Below are 19,311 nucleotides of genomic sequence, written 5' to 3'. Positions count from 1 at the left end.
TGTATCTGACGTTTTTTTCTAATCAAAAACATAATTAAAGCTACAAATAAAATACGCGAGTCGAATTTTGGTAAATATTTAGCCAATTTAAACTTAACACGGTTGCCCTTAGTACAATATTGTGAAAAAAGCAAAATGATATCCGATGGTGGCGGTCTCACACCCAGCGTTATTTGAACAAGGAAAGCCGACGTCCCAGTCCGGAACGTCCAGAACCACTGACCGCGTTGGTAATGTGGCTCATCTCAGGAAGATTGTGGATGTCACCGCGCGCGGCCACAGAAGGCGGGGAGCTCAGGAGACGTTGGGCAACGCGTTGGATGTCGGCGGCAGTTACACTTTCTACAAAAAAAATGCCGAGTTAATTGAAATGAATTAATTAAGTCATAGATGCTTTTACCAATTTCCTGGATAAAATGCTGCGGTCGTTTGCGCTGCCCCGTTACCAACACTTGACGACCCACGTCTTCGAACACAACTGGTCTCGACTCAAGATTCATCAGCAGCATAGACTGAAGCTGAATCTTTGAGCGCATAAGCTCTTCACGACCTGGCTCTGCGACCATGCCCATCATCTCTCGAGTCAACACCTCGACCATGTCGTTCATGTGCTGTGGCGGTGCGCTACCGTGAACACAGAAGAGTCCAGAGTCGGCGTAAGCGTGATTGTAGGCGGTGGCGCTGTACATCCAGTGGTAGCGGTTTAGCACCTTGGTATACAGGCGCGAGTACATTCCCTTGCCAGGTCCGCCTGCGGAGAAGGATCCACCACCGCCCATCATTATATTCAGAACGCACAGGGGAACGAAGTCCTTGTCCTGGTGGGAACAGCCCTCAAATCCAAGAACCACGTGGGCCAGCTCTGGTAACCCAGCGGCTGCATAGATTGGGATTTCGCATTGTTCCTATGGGCAATTGATGTTAAAGAGTTAATCAAAGTATTATTGCACCCACCTTTACTAATCCGCCAGTGTATTGTGCAATAGACGAATCTACTTGCTTGGGTCCCGAGTTCTCTAGGGCTTCCGTCTCCCAGATGGCTTTGTCCTCCACAAAGTATCTTTGCACATGGTTAACCAGCTCATCGTGATCCACCTGTAAGGATATTCTTTAACTAAAATGTATATTTAATAGGGATTTTGCAGACTTACGCCTACACCAGCGATGACCATGCGCGTAGGAGAATGATGGTATTTAAGATAGTTCATCAGCACCTTGCGGTCTATGTGGTCCAGGTTCTCAAGTGGACATAGCTTGGGCAGGCCCAAGGTATTGTCCCTGAACGCTGCTGCGTGAATCATGTCCATCAGTATAGGCTCCTGCTCCGGCCGCATGCCCAAAGTCTCCAGCTCAAAGTTGACGGCACGCCTGGCCAGACTCACCTCCTGGTCGCTAAGTGTGGGTCGCAATGTGACGTCCGCCAGCAGACGCGTTACGGAATCAATGGCGCGACTGTCGATGCTGGCGGCATAAATGAGCGTGTCCCGAGAGCTCTGGCAGTCGCAAATGCCACCGTTCTTCTCCAGCTCCTTGAGAATGGCGTCCTTGTTGGGAAAATTGACTGTGGACTTTGGAATGGGTAGCCGAGTTAGCCGAGATCCTACATTACATAAGCGTAACTTGACTCACATTAAAGGCTAGCTTTTCGAGAAAGTGCGACACGCCGCTAGGGTACGCTACTTCGTAGCGCGGGCCGGAGTCGATAACCAGGCCTACAGTGCAGAACTGCCCGTACCGCGGTTCCGAAGCTATCCGCAGGCCGTTTGGCAACGTTGTTACTTTCGTGATGGCGCTCTCCGCCAATGGAGCTGCATAAACGGCCTCTGGCAGGTTGGGCAGTGGGTCGGTAAGGGGCGGCAGGTGGGTGACAATTTCCTTGGAAGGCGTGTTCACCTTCTGTGGCCCATCACTCGTACGCACGCCGCCGGTGATCTGGCCTATTCCGGTGCCACTGCCCACCTCGTCACCGCCCAGACTGGTCACTTTGGTGGCCATGCGTCGTGGAAACCTGCATTGTGTTTGAGTAAAGGGCCCTTATTAGATTTGCCGGCTCCATAACAGCCCACTTTTCACCATCCCGTGAGATTCTTACGTGCGCCAGGTGTGCCTGAGCTTTTTCAGCATGCCAATGCTACGCCCGTTCATCATGTGTTGGTGATTTGGCTTTGGTAACGGTATTTACAGAATTATGTGAATTATATTTGAATTTGATTCAGAAACACATTTTTTTTTACGCTTTTAAACGAATAAATTTCGAAGTAAAAAATTGACGACTTCTTCTTCTTCTGCTCTTGACATAAGTGTCAGTCACACGGAAATTTAGGGACGCACGCATGGCAGGGTTGCCAACTTTCTGGCGCTTCGATTTACCGTTGAAAAAATATATCGTTTTTTAACGTTTACAGTAAGGGACTTTATTTGCGAATATTACAGATTACAGATTTGTGGCCGGAACTAATCGAAGTTGAAACGTCTCTTGCCATCGAACCTATAGCCATAGGCCGCCGCGTTCTTGGTGTCCACCAGCGCTGGGTTCCGGTGCTTGAAGAAGCTGCCATGCCCGTGTGCGGGTCGCGAGGCGCTATTGGGGATTCCCTCCACCTCGCGGGGGTAAAAAGCCTCGAACATCCCATCTGGAGGCAGGCAGCACTCGGCTATCTTGGGATCATTGGGATCGTAAGCAGCCACCCTTCCTGGTCCCAAAAGCACGCCAAATCCGAGCACAACCAAAGTCTTCAGCAATAGCGTAATTACGTTCATTATCTCACAATTGCTCTGACACGCGGGCAGGTAACTTTTACTTTTGGCTGACTGAACCCGTTTAAGTCCGACTTCGTGCGCCCGGTGTCATCTATGAACTGAAGTGATATTGACCAAACGATGGTGAATATACACATATTGCACCTACATATGTACGCATGAAGACAGTTGTTTAAGTCACCACATGCAAAATTCAGCCGCTCTTTCGCGCCATTCGCGAAAACTCTGGCACCGCTGACCCGAAATAAAACCGGCATCTCAGTTTCCATTCCTCACGCTTATCCTTTAGTTTGAGATACGGATACATACACTATTTATTTTTCTTATTAGTTCTCTAATTGAGCTCCTAAGATTGCCAGTTATCCTTAGAAAAAGTCCAGTCGTGAGGGCCATGGATTTACCTAAAGAAGAAACAGGATTCCCAGATAAGGTCTCACTGTACGGTAAGTTCTTGAAGTTAATAATAGAATTGGAAAATGAAAGTGTTTTTTCTGTGTAAAAGGGCTACCCAGCTAAATTTTCATAATGAAAAAGGGACTTCAATATGTATCTAGCTATAAGACCCTTTTATTCTTTATGCGTATGTGTTAGAACATAAAATTGTCTCAGTTGAACTGATAACTCATTTATGTAAGAATTAAATGCATTTCATGTCTCAGCTTCAAGCTGGGACTCTTTCATTGAATTCAGTTACATTCAAAGTGTTAAGTGAGCTTTAATTAACTTACAAAATATATGTATAATTTTTCAATTGATTTAAAAACTTGCTAATTGCTTGTGCTGTAGACGAATGTCTGCACCTTTGATTTGTAGCAATTATAAAATATTTTAAAAAATATTTTTAAATATTAAAAATTTACACAACTTTCCTACCGATATGCCAAAAATGAAACGTAAAGGCCAAGATTTTAATATAATTATTCTATTTCTTCTACACTCTAAAAAGTAATAAGAAATTATACAACAGTCGCTAGTTGGAGCCTGTGTGCACTTCAGTCTCTTTGCTGCTGTCATATTCGAATTCCGACCGCCGCAATTCAATTGACTGTCTTATAACAATGGTTGGGGTACTCGACTATAGCGCACTTATTGGTTATTATATTCCCGGCCCACAGTAAAAATTCTTTTAAAATATTTTATAATATTCTTGCTTTGCATTTTTGTACTCTTTTATTACAAGACATTCTATAGTATTTCAAGGCAGTTTAAAATATTAATTTACTCAAGTAAGCGTGCATTATTGATTTGTAAGATGTATTCCCTTCAATAGGCTCACGTTGATTGTATCTACAACTTCAATTCATCTACATACGTTGCGCAAGTTTAATTTTAAGCGATAACTTATAGTCATGTCACGATTATACATATTAAAGTTCAAAATTGTTTTTTTTATTCGTATGTTTTGATTTCAGCGTTGTTTAATTTTCTCCCTTTACCTGGAAACTCTGAACCTTACCCACCAATTTCATTGCCAGCCCCTCCTACGGAAAACGAGTCCCAAGCCACGAATTCCGCTCCAAAAGATGGCAAACACTTGATCGAAAATGGGATTATTACCCAAGATCTGATCATTAAAAGCAATGTATTCGAGGATCCCACTATACGCATGGGATTCGTCCGAAAGGTTTTTGGAATCCTTTTGGTGAGCTAGATCTATTTAGTGGAACATTTTATAAATATGTGGTTCTTGCAGGTTCAATTACTATTCACATTGGTTGTGATAGCAATATTTGCTTACCACCAACCCACCAAGGACTTCATGCAGGATAATTTCCTCTTAGTTTTGGTCGCCATGATCGTTAACATAATGGTTCTAACCACAATCGTTTGTGTGGAGAACGTGCGGCGAAAGCATCCCGTCAATCTGATTTGCCTGGCTCTTTATACCTTCACCATGTCGCTGCTCCTGGGAACCGCATCGAGCTTAATGGATTCCAACGTTGTAATCTCGGCAGTGGCTATTACCACAGTCCTTGTCATCGCTCTTTGCATCTACGCCGTGCAAACCAAGTACGATTACACAGCTGCGGGAGGGGTCATATTAACCTTTGTGATAATCCTCCTCGTCCTATCAGTGTGTGGTTTTTGGATGCCCGACTTCGTAGACAGCTTGCCAATAACTTGCCTATGCACTTTTATTGGCTGTTTTTTTTTAATCTGCGATATGCAGTCGATAGTGGGCGGCAATCGTTCGGAACAGTTGGATCCCGAGGAATATGTGTTTGCAGCTCTCACTCTGTATGTCGATGTGGTTCGCATATTCATTTATATCCTTCGAATTTTACAGAAATTTAATTAGTAGAACTAATCCTAGTCACAGCCCCTGAAAACAACGTATGCCTTTCTTCTCGTAAAGCTTTTGCAGACTTAACCACATTCAGCTTTACAAATAATGTCAAAAAGTGCCGTTTACAAACCAAAGTTTTATCTGATATTAACAACTGACGGAGTCAGATTAAGAGTGTTATTTGATATTCGTAATACAGAATTTTATTAACTTACTTTTTGGCTCGTCTTGTTCTATGATAGTTACATTACATTTATATTTATATACTGTATATGTTTGTCTACGCGTGAGAAACTATAAAATACAATCACAAAATGTATGCCATTTGATGTTTTTATGTATTTACATTTGGGACAGTTAACTAAACAGGAGGGTTTACAATTATCGACTCTCGCAGCAAAAACTCGGGGACATTATATTTTTCATTAAATAATTAATAAGTGCTGCACTAAATTGTTATAAGTATTGATAATCTGCACATTTTTACGCTACGCTTAATTACTGTGCTGTGGTCTGTTCATTAGATGACGCCAAGTCATCTGTCTATATCTGCTTAAGTGGGAATCGGCTTCCCTTTATCTAATTTATATCAAGAACTCTCATTTTCTTCAAAATACCTAGTAATCTGTATTGGCTCCGTCGGCTCCTGAGTTCAAGTTTTAGGTTTCCCAGTTCAGTCGTCCGTAAACGGATGGTCAGATGTCTCGCTGCTGTTGCGCCGCCTGCTCTCCAGTATACGGCTCGCCTGCTCCAGGGTCTCCTTGTAGAAAATGTTACGCGGACTGTCGCCAGGCAGCGAGTATTCGGAGGTATCCATTTGGAAAGTGAGGCCCAAAACGATGTTGAAGGCGGACGCATCGTAGCCGTGGCATCCAGAGTATCGGAACATGGGCTTCTTATTGAATTTGCAGCCATTCGATTGGGCACCTAGCAATAAAACGAAGTTATTATAAAATTTTCCTTGCTCCGCTAAGGTACATAGAATATAAGCATGAGAAACGAAACATTTTAGACTCCAAGTTTCCTAAATATAAACAAGAGGGAAAAGTAAAGTTGACTGCCGCGACCAATAGTCTTAACATAAAATTATCGACCGCTCTGATATATGAGTAATAAAGGTACTCAATTTAAAGCAATAATTTTATTATTAATTTAACTGACCTCTTTTTTACACAGCGCATTTCACAGCAATTCATAAAAAAGACTTTTGTAATAATGGCTAATCAATATATAATCGAAATATTTTAACAACTTTTTCTTTGTGTGGTGTGGGGTATTTATGGAAACAGAAATGAAAATGGGGTAAATTAGATAAACGATTAACTGGAAAACTGGCCTTATCAAATAGAAAAATATAAATGGGCAATAGGCGGCGGTAGTGTCACTTCTGTATGATGATGAAATGGACGCGGTATTGGAAGTGGAAAATTCGGAAGTCCCGGGCATCGCTGTACAATGTGACCTGCTGTTGCCCAACGGTCATTTGCAAAGGAACTATGAATTCGACATAACCGATATTGGTCTTCGACGGCGCCTAGTGCGCCGATTCTATGGTATACTAATCGTAGGTTATCTAAGCTTCACTTTCAATTTAAAAAGTAATCTAGTAAACCCAATATTGCAGCTACAGGTTGCCTGCACCTTGCCCTGCCTTGAGTTGTTTCTCAAATATCCTTTGCCTTACAACTTTGTCGTGCCATTATCCATGGTACTCACTGTGTTTCTGTATACGTGTTTTTACATTTGGAGAGATTGGAGAAGACATGGGCCCTTCAACTACTTTGTACTGCTTCTGAGCACATTGATGGGATCCTTTAATAGGAGCGTATATCTACTTAACCTGGTGGAAACACATTGGGTAAGTCAGAATTAATCATTTTGGATCAACACATTTTGTTAAAGTGAATAAACATGAGTCATGTATGGAGATAAAATAACTCTGTTTCATTTGAAAAGAATTTATATCAAAATACTTTGACTAAATACCCAATGCATTTAACTGGTACATACTTCATTACTAGCCTTTCTTATTACAGGTATATATTTATCCAGGCATTCTTATTTTTGAAATCTTGGGCCTAATGCTGTACTCTTCCCAGGAGCGTTTTCGTTTTACACAGATTCGCGGTATTTCTATAATCTGCCTCATCTTTGGGTTATTTCTCCTGCTGGCCTACCGATTGAACCGGATGATGGAGGTCTTCTCAGCAATGGCCTGCACCGTAGAAGCGTGGTATATAATCTACGACACCCACTACATGCTGTGCGGTCGTCATGGCTACAACATTGGACCCGAGGAGTTCGTCTATGCAGCTTGCAACATACACTGCGATCTGCCTAAGGGAATGTGGCGCCTGATGAAGATGCTCTTCTTCAGCAAAATTGTAGAGGCCGTTCGCATGTTCCGCGAATGCTTCAGGACCGAGGTTTGCTGATGGAAACTTGGTTGGCTTGAAAATTGTTTATTTTTCGGTTAAGTATAAGCTGTCAAAATTATTTAATAAAGCCATTCTATCTCAAAAAATGCCACTACTTATTCAAGGCCTATCAAAATCAACGCCTAATCAAGCGCTTGGGCTTAAGCAGAAAGGGTGGTTGACGCAGGCTCGCATATATTCTAGCAGGACTAGAATAAACGCTGGGTCAGAAAACTATGAAAAAGTCTTAAGACTCATTGAAGAATCCCCAAAACCAGTGAACGGAAAACTGAAACATCTTGCGAAGTCTTTGGGCAATCCTAAAAGGGCCCTGCACTTACAAAATACAAAGATTCCGAAGTGGAAGAACTTCAAGACTCACATCCGCCAGCTTACACACATGTATACCCCTTACAAGCAGCTGTTGCAGAATTCAAAATCAAGAAAAAATGTCCCTAGAGTAAGGGGAAAGCAATTCATTGAGCTGAGGAGATTTCCGAATAAGAAATTTTTCCCAATTAACTCAATTAAAACCAAAAAATACAAAATCAAACCACTATCGAATCCGATACCTAGAGCAACACCTTTAAGCTTAAGGTTACCTGTCTTAGGCCTTAAACAGCTTCTTAATGGACTAATTAGCAGGTATGTCTTCACCAAAAAACGGGCAAAAAAACTTAAGAAAAGAAGTCAATTTAATCGCAAGCCCAAGAAAACGTATAAAAGGGACACTATGAACAAATCTAAGCTCTTCAAATTATCCTTACAACATCAAAAACAAAGGAGAAATGAAATGAAAAATAAACTAATTGAAGTGGCTTCTGTGATGCAGGAGCTTGGCGAGCTAAAAGGTATACAAAATCTAAAAAAGCTAACGGAGAAAATGCACAGAACGATTTTGAAGAAGTTATCACGAAGTGCTATTAATTTGCAAACCGAGTATGGAGATCTATTAAAGTACAAGTTTCAAAAAAGAGAAATAAAACGCGATAAAACATCATTTCCTGAACCACCGAAGACAACAGCGAAGAGAAACAAGACTAACGAAATTAAGATGACCAAATCCATTGGGACCAAAGGATTTAATTTCAAGCTAGGCAAAGGACTAAAAGTCCACGACTATGGTTTCAAGCATCTCAAGAGGAAAGTTTCAAAACAAGACGCTATCAATGATTCCAAAACACACTCACCAAGGGAGGCAGAAATTATTTCTAACCGTAAGGCCTTCCGTACAATGGACACGAATCTGAGAACTTCCACTAGACAAACTGCTACTAACATATTCCTTAACGTAAACAGACTTAGTGACAAGAAAATGAACTCAAAGCTAGAACTTTTGGACCAACTAAATCGATTAGAAACTTTAAGACATATGAAAAGTGACAATTTTGAGTACTTTGAGGAATCTGTTTCGCCGTTGGGCTATGAGATTTCTGAAAATCTAAATAGAACATTTGCATCGATTAAAAGAATAAATCAGTCCAGGGCGAATGCAACGCAGTTAATTTCAGACGGGAGAGATTTGCCCTTCGACTTTTTGACTTACGATGATTATCATGTAAATGTTCCCTTTGCCGAAAAGAAACCCCAACCTCTTCATAACCGAAGAAAGAAACGATCTAAAAGAGTTTTCGTTCCCCAAACTGACGCAGGTACACAGACTGAATACGAGTGTGAAATTTGCAGTTCAATGCAAAAACATAGGACCGAAAATATATCACCTTTGATTGTGGAAATGGGAATGAAAAGAAATTTCTTAAATCAACGGCAATACTACATGGAAAATCTTAAGAATAGAAAATCTAAGGCGCCAGGGGAATCGAGCTCTATAACTAAATCCAATCAAAATCTGTGCATTAACAAGAATACACATTTTTATTCTCGTTACCCCCAAATCATTTCCGAAACGTATGAGAACGTTACTTCTCCCCTCCGGTTTGATGACTACACACGAGAACTATTCGAGGCTTACCGAACACTCGATGTGACAAAAATTCTATCCCGATGTTATCAAACACTTTTTGAAGCCGAGCAACGAACGAACGGACTATTTTCTAATATTTTTCGACCATAAAGTATTAAAATGTTCTGCAAATGTAGTCAATCAATGAAAATCAGAAATTAGCATTTGACTGTATATAACATATCCGAGAAAATTAATGAAATCAGAAATTAGCATGTTCTTTGTTTGAATGAACCAATTGAAAATGAGCTCTGTGTTTAATTCGCAGAAGTTCCAGGAAGTGAACACAGAGTTCAGTTTAAATGAATTCAAGGAAATGAAGGCTTTTTTGTATTACAATTTCACTTATACTTGGTGAACATTATAATCACCAGCCACAAAGTGAGTATTGTTGACTACTAAGTTTGGGAAATGGCGGTCAAATAAAAATAAATTGTTCGTTAAGAAAAGCAATGTCACGTTTGCCATCAATCCCAATTCAGATGGTAATTACATAAATTTTCCTGATGTGAGTTCCATCAACGGAATGCCGTGCAAATGACAGTTATTAGTAGACGAGCCCAGTCCCAAAGGAGTGATTGGGGTGGTGGTTTGAACGTATGTTTGATTGATTTATACTGGGGGTAGTATGATGAACATTTCTAATGACAGTTTTCCATATCCCGAAGCCACCACCTATCGCCGACTCACCGATTGGATCGATGCACTCAAAGGTGAGACAGCACTTCAGCCAGGGAAGCATGATCTTCTCGGTCACTAAGGAACTGTCCGAGAAAAAGACAGCATCCAGGTCGACCATCCGAAGAAAGTTAAACTCCTCAGCTTTCGACTCAAAATAGTCGAACATTTTGGGATGAGTCAGAGAGGATACCGCCGTCGCTGTGTTCCATCCAAGGACTCCAGCGGACTTGACCTTAGCTTCTCCCACTCCTGGATTCATAACGATGCTCTGCAGATTTCGCAGTTGGGTGGAACCTCCGCGTACACGCATATAGTTTTCCAAGAAAAGAACTGATCGGGCACGCATAAGACCGTCCTTAATTACAATGGGACGATAGGCGTGCGTCCGCTGATCAGCGACGAAGGAGGGGAACTCTGATAGATCGTAGGTTATCACCGAGCATCGGCTGTTATTGCAGTAGGCGCCCAAATCCCGTAGATGCTCCTCGGAAACGCCCAAATCGTAGATTAGCAGGTACTCGCTCGGAAGCTTTGCGGCAATATTCTGGGCGAGCAGGATAGCCGATGCGGCCTGCCCCTCAAGCACATAGCTGACGATTGTGAAATTGCTCTTTGTACCGTTGTACGGCGTAGTGATTCGCTTCCGCTGGCCCCTTTGACTACCGAAGGCATCAGCATCCTGTGGACGCCGCAGTCCTCGCAATTCGCTAAGCTCCAGTTCCGCTTTTGTAGCCGGCGCAGAAAAATCTGTCTTTGGCAGTTGCTGACCTGATGACCCTATGTCCACCAGCTGCTGCTGTTGGCCGGCAGCGTCATTCGGCGAGGTGAAACCCAGAAGAAGTAAATACTTTGGGTCTATTTCGAGCTTTTTTCTTTCCAAGCCAACGCGAAGATTCTCCTGCAAAAAATAAATTACATTTTTATTAAAATAATATTTTTAAAATAATATTTTTATGTTGCGACAAAAGATTCCCAAAACCCATTCTTAAAAAATTATTAACGTTAGGCCACACGGCGTTAATGTTAAAACAAGATAGAACGCTATAGTCGGGTTCCCCGACTATCTGATACCCGTTACTGGTGAAAGTGCGAAGAAAAATTACAACACTGACCGTTTTGGGCGGTTTGTGGGCGTTAGAGTGGGCGTGACAAAAAGATTTTTGGTATATAGAGTTAAATTTACAAGACGAACAAAAATGTGAAAAAATTTCACATTTTTCAAAAGTATGGGCGTGGCCGTTTTTGGCGGTTTGTGGGCGTTATAGTGGGCGTGGCAACAAGTTTTTCTGCAGATCGATAGAAATTTACATTACTAATAAGAAAAAGAAAAAATATCAAAACATTTTTCAAAAGTGTGGGCGTGGCAGTTTTGGGCGGTTTGTGGGCGTGGCAACATGAATCGACAAACTTGCGCTGCGTCTATGTCTCTGGAGTCTGTATGCTTATTCTCAACTTTTTAGCTTTAATAGTTCCTGAGTTCTCGACGTTCATACGGACGGACAGACAGACGGACGGACAGACAGACATGGTCAGATCGACTCGGCTATTGATCCTGATCAAGAATATATATACTTTATATAATCGGAAACGCTTCCTTCTGCCTGTTACATACTTTTCAACGAATCTAGTTACCCTTTTACTCTACGAGTAACGGGTATAAAAATATGACAAGAATTTGCCTCGTCATAGGAGCAATTCCGAAACACACATGTGAGACACATTTCCATTATGGCCCTTTAGCACACTTCCTCTGTTCCCTAGAAACTAGCCCAACAAAAACCCAAGCACAACCCAAAAATCAAATGAGTCGCCGAATGGAACCCTCTCTTGCCGATGTCAAATTCTTGTCTATTATTTGTTTTGACTGTGGCCAGAGTGCCACATTTTCTGCCCCTTCTTTGCCAGCCTAAAACTGGTGTAAGGTGTGCCCCACTCGGACAGGTGACAGGGCCGAAGGGGAAAAACACTGGAATTAACCTGCGGCAAAAGGCAGCCGCCAAAGCTGCAGGCTAGGCGCCAAACCCAAATCGCATGACAACCTCTTGCTCTGCCGATAGCAAACACTACCCTTGTATGGCAGTACACTCAAAACCAAAGTAGTGTTTCGTTTTTATATAGTATGGATGGTGTCATATTGTTCGAGACTATGCAGATTCATATATTGATTTTTTAATATAAAGCAACATACAACAAAATTATTGCTAACACAAAATATACGAGATTTTTAAAAGGTTCTCGAAATTTTTAAAAGGATCACCAGCCGAGCCGACCTGACCATGTCCGTGCGTCCGCTTGTGAACGTCGAGATCTTGGGAACAATAGGAACTCATCTTTGAAAAATGTTTGGATTTTGTTGCTAATTTCAAATAATAAGCCAAAAGAAATATTCCAAGCGAAATAGGGGTCCTAGATTAGTCGAGGAACTCGATTATAGCGTTCTACGTTGCTTATTAAAAATTTCTTGCTGTAATTTTATTTTGAGTGTAGTTTGGGACAATGACTGCGATTGTGCACATTTTTACTTCTGAACCCTCAAAAGCTACTCTCCTTCTGTTAACGAACAACGAAAGATACTAGCTGACGTCTGTTGCTGAGCCGCAATAGAAACCGATCAGCTGCAAGGCCTCCTGGCGCAAGGACATTGGAATCAATCAACTCTGTCCGTGCGGCACAGTGCTTATATAACGAGTATATTGATTTTGTGCAGTGATGCAACAGAGGGATGTTAATTTAAACATTTTTCATATTTCACCGCTTTCCCACTGAGTAAGAACTGAATTCAGTGTCAGGACCCTTGTTTGGGCAAAACACCAGTTGACACCCAAAAACCGAAATATACAACTCTACCAATAAACTCTAAAATACCATTTAAGATGGAGGATATTACACAAGAGGAGCACGTCCTGATCCTTGACACCTTCCGCATTTTGGACAAGGAGAACGAGGGCGCTATAACTTCTAAAGAGATGGCGGTGGTGATTCGCGCCCTGGGTCGCCAGCCCAACGACGCCGAGGTTCAGTCCATGATCAATGAGGTCGACTCGGAGGGAAACGGATCCATCGAGGCTCCGGAGTTCTGCAACGTGATACTGCGCAAGATGCGCGACACGAACCACGAGGACGAGCTGCGCGAAGCTTTTAGGATTTTCGACAAGGAGAACAACGGCTACATTACCTCCACCGAGTTAAAAAATGTGTTCACTGCGCTGGGCGTGAAGCCTAGCGACGAAGAGTTGGAAGAAATGATACGAGAGTACGATCTGGATCAGGACAATCACATCAATTACGAGGAGTTTGTTAACATGATGACAATGCGATAATAGCCTCCATGTGAGTATTGTAGCATAATCATTCAGTTTATATAACATCTCTTCATATTATCTACACAGCTTAATTATACCCGTTACTCGTAGATTCGTTGAAAAGTATGTAACAGGCAGAAGGAAGCACTTCCGACCATATAAAGTATATATTCTTGATCAGGATCAATAGCCGAGTCGATCTGGCCATGTCCGTCTGTCCGTCCGTCTGTCTGTCCGTATGAACGTCGAGATCTCAGAAACTACAAAAGGTAGAAAGTTAAGATTAAGCATACAGACTCCAGAGACATAGACGCAGCGCAAGTTTTCGTGTTGCCACGCCCACTATAACGCCTACAAACCGCCCAAAACTGCCACGCTCACACTTTTTAAAGATGTTTTGATATTTTTTCATTTTTGACACGCCCACTCTAGCGCCCATAAACCGCCAAAAACTGTCAGTGCTGAAGACTCCTTCGCACTTTTACTAGCTGAGTAACGGGTATCAGATAGTCGGGGAACTCGACTATAGCGTTCTTTCTTGTTTTTGGATAATAACGAGTTCCACTGCCACTTACAATTTTGTAACAATATTTTTATCATTCTATTGAACTCTTCTTTACAAATTGTATGATCATAATGTACTTTTCTCCCAGTAGGCGTTTTGTCGGCATTCAGTTTATATTCTCTGTTTATTGTTGTAGGAGTTCACACCAAAAAACAAAAACTCCTACACACAAAATTAAACAAATTACTTTTGAAACAATGAGCAGTTTGACCGAAGCCCAGATTGAAGAGATCCGAGAAGCATTCAGTCTGTATGATACGGGAAAGTCAGGATGGGTTTCCGTCCGACAGCTCGGCGGAGTAATGCGGGCCCTTGGAGAGAGTCTCACCGAGGCAGAGATCTACGACCTGGCCAACGAAAGCGACGTGGACTTCGGTGGCCAAGTACAGTTCAAGGACTTCCTATACGTGATGGCCAAACGACTGGAGGAGCAGAACAGTGTGGTGTGCCTAAAGCAGGCCTTCAAGATCTTTGATCGCAACGAAGTGAACAGCTTTACAATTAACGAAATCAGAATGGTGATGACCAACCTGGGCGAGAAGATGTCCGAAGATGACTTGCGCGAGTTGTTCCAGGACATTGATCAGGATAAAGATGGAAAAATCTCCTTTAACGAATTTGTGGCTGCCATGCGAAGCTAGGCATTCGAAATTAAAGGCACAAATTAACCACGAACCCCTTACGAAGGAGCCCATCCCAGTCGCGTTTTCTATACGCCTAGACGGCACCACTTGAAATTCCCACCAAATTCCTTTGGGTACCTCAGCACAGCGCCAGAAAGTCGGCTGTTAAACCTTTTCCCACAAAGTCTAGTTGTGTGTGTCCATGTGGCGTGACTCCAAAACGGTCGCATGTGCCTAATGGTCTCTGGGGAGTGCCAAGCAATTCGAAAGGGTGATGGCGATGGGCCAGAGCAATCATAAAAATAAGCCACATTGATTACGATGCCAATTTAAATATTTGACCATGCACTGGACTCAGTGGTTCTCTGTTTGTCTGACCAAGTTTACAAGTGGAATGATTTTGGGTTCAAGTCTTATCGCAACTAGCTCTTTAAATTACCTTGGCACCCTTAATACGCATACAACATAAATTGTTCTTGACTCATGTAACTACTTTAAAAGCACGCCTTGCTAATAAATTAATTTTTAGTATTGACAAATAATTTCTAAGGTGTAACGTTTTTTTTGACCCCATTTAAAAATTTAAATGCGCCCTCATGCTAATGTTTATTTGTAAAAGGGAACCTACAAAAAACATAAAAATATTTTCATATTAATATTAAGTTACAGCATAAATAAACAAATAAATAAATAAGCTCCTTTGTTTTATGTCGAACCTCAAACCTCGAATTACAGACAACCTACGACTTATTCATATTGCTAATCAAAAGTCGATAGGTCAGTCTGACATCCACATTTTTCTATCGCCAAATATGGATAATTTAAATAGGTTATCATTCAGCTACAGTTTAATTGCATTACTCTGCATGCGAGTGGCGGTGCGACATTGAACCGATGGCTGTAGGCAATCAATAGCGCTTGTTTACTCCTCACAAAGCTTAATATGAAATATGGGTAATCGCTGTGCAAGCGTATTGATAAAGCCTGCGGTATTTTCTGTAATTTAAGTCCATTAAGAAAGTTGACACAAATTGTCACAAATAAGGTAGCATTATTTGAAATTATATAAAAAAAAATCAACTTATTTTCTAGAAATATTCCATAATTGGCTAATTGACTAAATAAATGTCTGCTACACATACATATAGATTTTCCATATGCCCACAGTTTTAATTCAAATTGTTTTTTCAATCCCAGCACCTGTTTAATTCCCACGAAGCGAACCCTAACAATATGAACTATAAGGGTGGGCTTTAGCTATACTGTACTCGTGTTTCCTCATGGAAATTTGATACTACTTTTAGGTAGTCTCCGGTGTAGTTATTAATACACAAGCACTGTTTTAAAAATATATAGTTCATAATAGAATAGCTAATGCAAAAAACCGTAGCTGTGCTATGAATATGTTACAGAAATAATTGTGCAATAACATTCTGGAAGTGTTTGACATGCATCAAGTACTGGCAGTCGAACACTCCATCACGTTAATGGTAAATCTATATGCCTGCCTATATAAGCATGAAGTGGAAATTTAATCAAACACATATCGTAATTTGAGTTAAATATGTATAGGTAGCAGTACTGCTGCGAACCAGTTAGGTAAAGAATGCATTTTAAGCTCCATGCAAGTGTAGGAACTTTATATGCGTTGAACCTCTTTTCGGGTGGAGAATGATTTTTATAAGATAAGTTGATTCCTATCAAAACAGCGGCATTACTAATTAATGCTTTCATTATCTCAGTTTGCCATGATAGCAACATCGTAGGTTTCTGTTTACCAGACTGAGATAACGCCAGTTGTAAACTCAAAGCAAAGCCTCATTCTTACGGCTCTATTAAAATTGCTTCTTTGAATAAGTGATGGAAATAGAACCTCTTTGCTCAGCTAAACATGCAATGCAAAGCAATGAATTATAACAATCTTGCTATGCAATCTATAGTTTTCCTGAGAAAACCCCCAGCGGCGATGTTTTGGAGAAGTGGTTAACCGCAGTCCCCCCAGGTTACCCAGTAGCTCATCTGTGCTGTGCAACCGGACTCCGGCCGGATCTAATTAGTGTAAACAGTAAACGCTCTGGCAGGCGAAACGTAAATACAGCCAGCACTGGCCTCGAGTCTTTGGTTGCCACCACGAAATAAACCCGAACCTGGTCAACACCAGCTCCTCTGCTTCCCCGTCTTACAGACGCTTATGTGAGTGATGCTGATGACTTTCGGATGGCTACCGGCTGTTTGATTTACCCAAATGTGCCAGACAGCCTGGCGTATCAAGCTTTTGACCAGACCAACAGGACGTGCCTTAATATGGCTAAGAGCACAGAGTGAGGAAAATAAGCTACATGACTAGTTGTTGGCCGGGGGCGGAACACAGTTCAAGGCCAAGTGTGTCAAAAGCCAGACGCTGCCAAAAGCAATTGCCACAAAAGTGGATGTACATAGTCTCTTCACTATCAACTGATAATGAACACTATGAATCATGGCTGATGTGCTTGTAAACCATTTTTTTCAAGCAACACCATAGCGATAATTTCAAGCGCTTCGAATCAAAGAACAACAAATGACAAACAGTGCACTGGGGTTTCACTTTTCCCGATTTATCTGTGACAGTTTCAACGCACCAGCGCCAGATACGACCAGATAATTGTTATTTAATACCCTTATCTTAGTCATTCAGCATAATTTGGGGCGCGGAGTGTCCGTATCAGGGCCGGGAACTTAAGACCCCCCAAACGTGAGTCAACTCACCTGGAACTCTTTGAACTGCTGGTGCGTCTGGACAACGATGTTCTTGAATGAGTCGTTAGGCTCTCCGGCTGGACCGAATGCGATGAAAACGATCGTGGCGATTATCACTCCGATCAGTATAAGGATCAGGTGTTTTGTGCGCATGGCCGCTAAAATTGACTTCGACTTCGCCTTGTAGCCAATTTTGCGGGCAAAGATGCGCTTCAGCGTGAGTGAGGCCTCCAGTCTGAAGGCTTTTGGCTTTGCCTTTTGGCCGAGTGGCAGAGTTGGTCTATTACACTGCGTTAGACACTAAACCATCTTTCGATTTTATGTTTACTTGTTTATTTCGTCTTCTTCATTATGGCTGTTGTTTCCCGTTGTCAACATTATTGGGTGTCCTGCTAATGAAAAGTAAAAGCAGGCATCATAGAATTGTTAATTTTTCGTGGGTTTGGTCTTCGATACTTTAAGTAAAGTCAGCTTAATTCTGCATACTCTCAATAAACGATTATTTATGAGGATTTATTATCCACCTATACATACATATATGAGAAATTCGAATCAAATATTTTATTTAAAATATTCTATATGGTTGAACTTTTATTAGTTTTATTCTGCACGCACCCAATAAACACTTATTTGTGGGGATTTAATATTAATAATATTAATACTAGTCAAAATATTCCTTATATTTCAGGAATTATAATCAATACATTATTAAAACCATTTTACTATTTTTTGTTGATGTCAACTTTAAAAAATTTGTAATGTATAGTAATTTAACAACTTATAATTCTACATGCAAGAATATAGTCGAACTACACAAACTCGAACCATCCTCCCAAATGCTTCACTTACAAAGACTTTGATTTACAAAGTTCAAGTGCATTTGGCTTGCATTGGTTTTTTTGCAATCAAAAAAAATATAATTCAAATGGTTGGTAATTGCATTTAATGTATGTACATACATGGCATTTTTTCTTAATATGCAAAAGTATAGAAATGACGATTATGAACTATACTTGTGCACTTCGAATATTTACTTCTTAAGTATTTATACTTATTGCACTTGTTTTACACCTTATTAGAATTTCTTTCAGTGTACTTATTACTAAATGTAACACACTTGATTTCTTTATAGCCTTGAAATGTGAAAAAGATGAAATCGATTTTGATCACAAACATTTTTTAGAAAAACATTTAGTTTTTAGAACCATTATTATCCATGATCTGGGGTACGAATAACTGCATCTGCTAAAAACTCGTCGGCTTCATGGGGTTAATTTCTTGGCGCAGTGCCCAAAAGCGTGATGACGAGGGCAAGGTGAGGGCAACATGACGATGTACGTATGTATGCACACGTGTATCTACATGCATATATTACAACGATGCGGCGGCAATGATATGCAATTTGCGCCGACTTACAGTTTTTAATAGTGCACTCATCAAAGGGCATCGGTTACTTACAGTTGCTTTTGTTGATCGCCGCGTGTTGTTGTTGCTGCAGACTGGGGTGGTGAAAAGGAGAAATTACCGGCGCAGCTTCCATTAAACTTTTCTGATAAGCTCACTCAATGCACGCACTCATACTGATGCACAGAACGACTTGTTGTTAGCCAAACACTTTTACATAATTTACAGTTTCTGCGGCTTGCGGATTTTACTTTCGGTTTCACCTTTGCAACGGTAAATAAGACGTGCGGTGCGGACAGCAAACAAAACACTTGGATTTGCAGTTCAAAAGACAACTTATTTAGCGCTCGTTGTCGTTGCCAATAAAAGGAAACTGCGTTTGGCGTTTACACCAGCTCCCAAAGTGGACACAGTGCAACTCGTCATTACAGGACAAATTAATACGAAAAAGTTAGCAGCTGCATAAAAATCGGTAACTCCGTGCGCGCTTTTTGCTCGATGAAAGTTTTTTATGCAAATTAGTTGGGCGATAGAGGTGGGAATGCGAGCTGCAGGAACATCGATACCGGGTGA

At 41.3% G+C, this 19,311-nt stretch overlaps 8 protein-coding genes across 17 annotated transcripts; 5 read left to right on the top strand and 3 right to left on the bottom strand.

Moving 5' to 3' along the window:
* Window positions 1-60: 60 nt before the first annotated feature.
* On the bottom strand, window positions 61-2,288 carry LOC122626109 (mitochondrial-processing peptidase subunit alpha). Its single transcript, XM_043806235.1, has 6 exons — window positions 2,093-2,288; window positions 1,630-2,008; window positions 1,152-1,568; window positions 955-1,095; window positions 401-905; window positions 61-342 (listed from the first exon to the last, which is right to left on the bottom strand). Exons 1-6 carry the CDS (start codon window positions 2,146-2,148, stop codon window positions 170-172), a joined length of 1,671 nt encoding a protein of 556 aa, XP_043662170.1. The 5' UTR covers window positions 2,149-2,288; the 3' UTR covers window positions 61-169.
* Window positions 2,289-2,399: 111 nt separating this feature from the next.
* Window positions 2,400-3,110, bottom strand: LOC122626125. The gene has a single exon (XM_043806269.1). The coding sequence runs from the start codon at window positions 2,758-2,760 to the stop codon at window positions 2,455-2,457; it is 306 nt and encodes a 101-aa protein (XP_043662204.1). The 5' UTR covers window positions 2,761-3,110; the 3' UTR covers window positions 2,400-2,454.
* LOC122626119 (protein lifeguard 1) lies at window positions 2,647-5,176 on the top strand. 8 transcript variants are annotated; one of them, XM_043806259.1, is made up of 5 exons: window positions 3,104-3,203; window positions 4,173-4,402; window positions 4,454-4,770; window positions 4,836-4,998; window positions 5,048-5,176. In XM_043806259.1, the coding sequence occupies exons 1-5, from the start codon at window positions 3,152-3,154 to the stop codon at window positions 5,057-5,059; spliced, it is 774 nt and encodes a 257-aa protein (XP_043662194.1). In that variant the 5' UTR covers window positions 3,104-3,151; the 3' UTR covers window positions 5,060-5,176. The 8 variants fall into 8 exon arrangements, with proteins under 8 accessions (XP_043662188.1, XP_043662191.1, XP_043662192.1 ...); XM_043806260.1 differs by having other exon boundaries at window positions 5,060-5,167; XM_043806253.1 differs by adding an exon at window positions 2,647-2,676 and having other exon boundaries at window positions 3,091-3,203; window positions 4,454-5,121.
* Window positions 5,177-5,232: 56 nt separating this feature from the next.
* Window positions 5,233-19,280, bottom strand: LOC122626114. 2 transcript variants are annotated; one of them, XM_043806246.1, is made up of 4 exons: window positions 18,793-19,280; window positions 17,344-17,726; window positions 10,118-11,006; window positions 5,233-5,974 (listed from the first exon to the last, which is right to left on the bottom strand). In XM_043806246.1, exons 2-4 carry the CDS (start codon window positions 17,485-17,487, stop codon window positions 5,721-5,723), a joined length of 1,287 nt encoding a protein of 428 aa, XP_043662181.1. In that variant the 5' UTR covers window positions 17,488-17,726; window positions 18,793-19,280; the 3' UTR covers window positions 5,233-5,720. The 2 variants fall into 2 exon arrangements, with proteins under 2 accessions (XP_043662181.1, XP_043662182.1); XM_043806247.1 differs by having other exon boundaries at window positions 17,344-17,723.
* On the top strand, window positions 6,060-7,482 carry LOC122626126. The gene is made up of 2 exons (XM_043806271.1): window positions 6,060-6,905; window positions 7,084-7,482. The coding sequence occupies exons 1-2, from the start codon at window positions 6,450-6,452 to the stop codon at window positions 7,480-7,482; spliced, it is 855 nt and encodes a 284-aa protein (XP_043662206.1). The 5' UTR covers window positions 6,060-6,449.
* On the top strand, window positions 7,500-10,221 carry LOC122626106. The gene is made up of 2 exons (XM_043806233.1): window positions 7,500-10,024; window positions 10,096-10,221. Exon 1 carries the CDS (start codon window positions 7,571-7,573, stop codon window positions 9,536-9,538), a length of 1,968 nt encoding a protein of 655 aa, XP_043662168.1. The 5' UTR covers window positions 7,500-7,570; the 3' UTR covers window positions 9,539-10,024; window positions 10,096-10,221.
* Window positions 12,883-14,250, top strand: LOC122626123 (calmodulin-2/4). Of its 2 annotated transcripts, none has more exons than XM_043806266.1 (2): window positions 12,883-13,438; window positions 14,112-14,250. In XM_043806266.1, exon 1 carries the CDS (start codon window positions 12,982-12,984, stop codon window positions 13,426-13,428), a length of 447 nt encoding a protein of 148 aa, XP_043662201.1. In that variant the 5' UTR covers window positions 12,883-12,981; the 3' UTR covers window positions 13,429-13,438; window positions 14,112-14,250. The 2 variants fall into 2 exon arrangements, with proteins under 2 accessions (XP_043662201.1, XP_043662202.1); XM_043806267.1 differs by having other exon boundaries at window positions 14,067-14,203.
* Window positions 13,313-15,140, top strand: LOC122626124 (calmodulin). The gene is made up of 2 exons (XM_043806268.1): window positions 13,313-13,438; window positions 14,064-15,140. Exon 2 carries the CDS (start codon window positions 14,173-14,175, stop codon window positions 14,614-14,616), a length of 444 nt encoding a protein of 147 aa, XP_043662203.1. The 5' UTR covers window positions 13,313-13,438; window positions 14,064-14,172; the 3' UTR covers window positions 14,617-15,140.
* Window positions 19,281-19,311: the final 31 nt, after the last annotated feature.

This window comes from Drosophila teissieri, chromosome 2L (genome assembly GCF_016746235.2).
Source record: "Drosophila teissieri strain GT53w chromosome 2L, Prin_Dtei_1.1, whole genome shotgun sequence".
In the NCBI taxonomy this organism is placed as follows: domain Eukaryota; kingdom Metazoa; phylum Arthropoda; class Insecta; order Diptera; family Drosophilidae; genus Drosophila; species Drosophila teissieri.
Note: the sequence above shows the minus strand (reverse complement) of the source record. Positions and strands in the feature narration are given on the sequence as shown.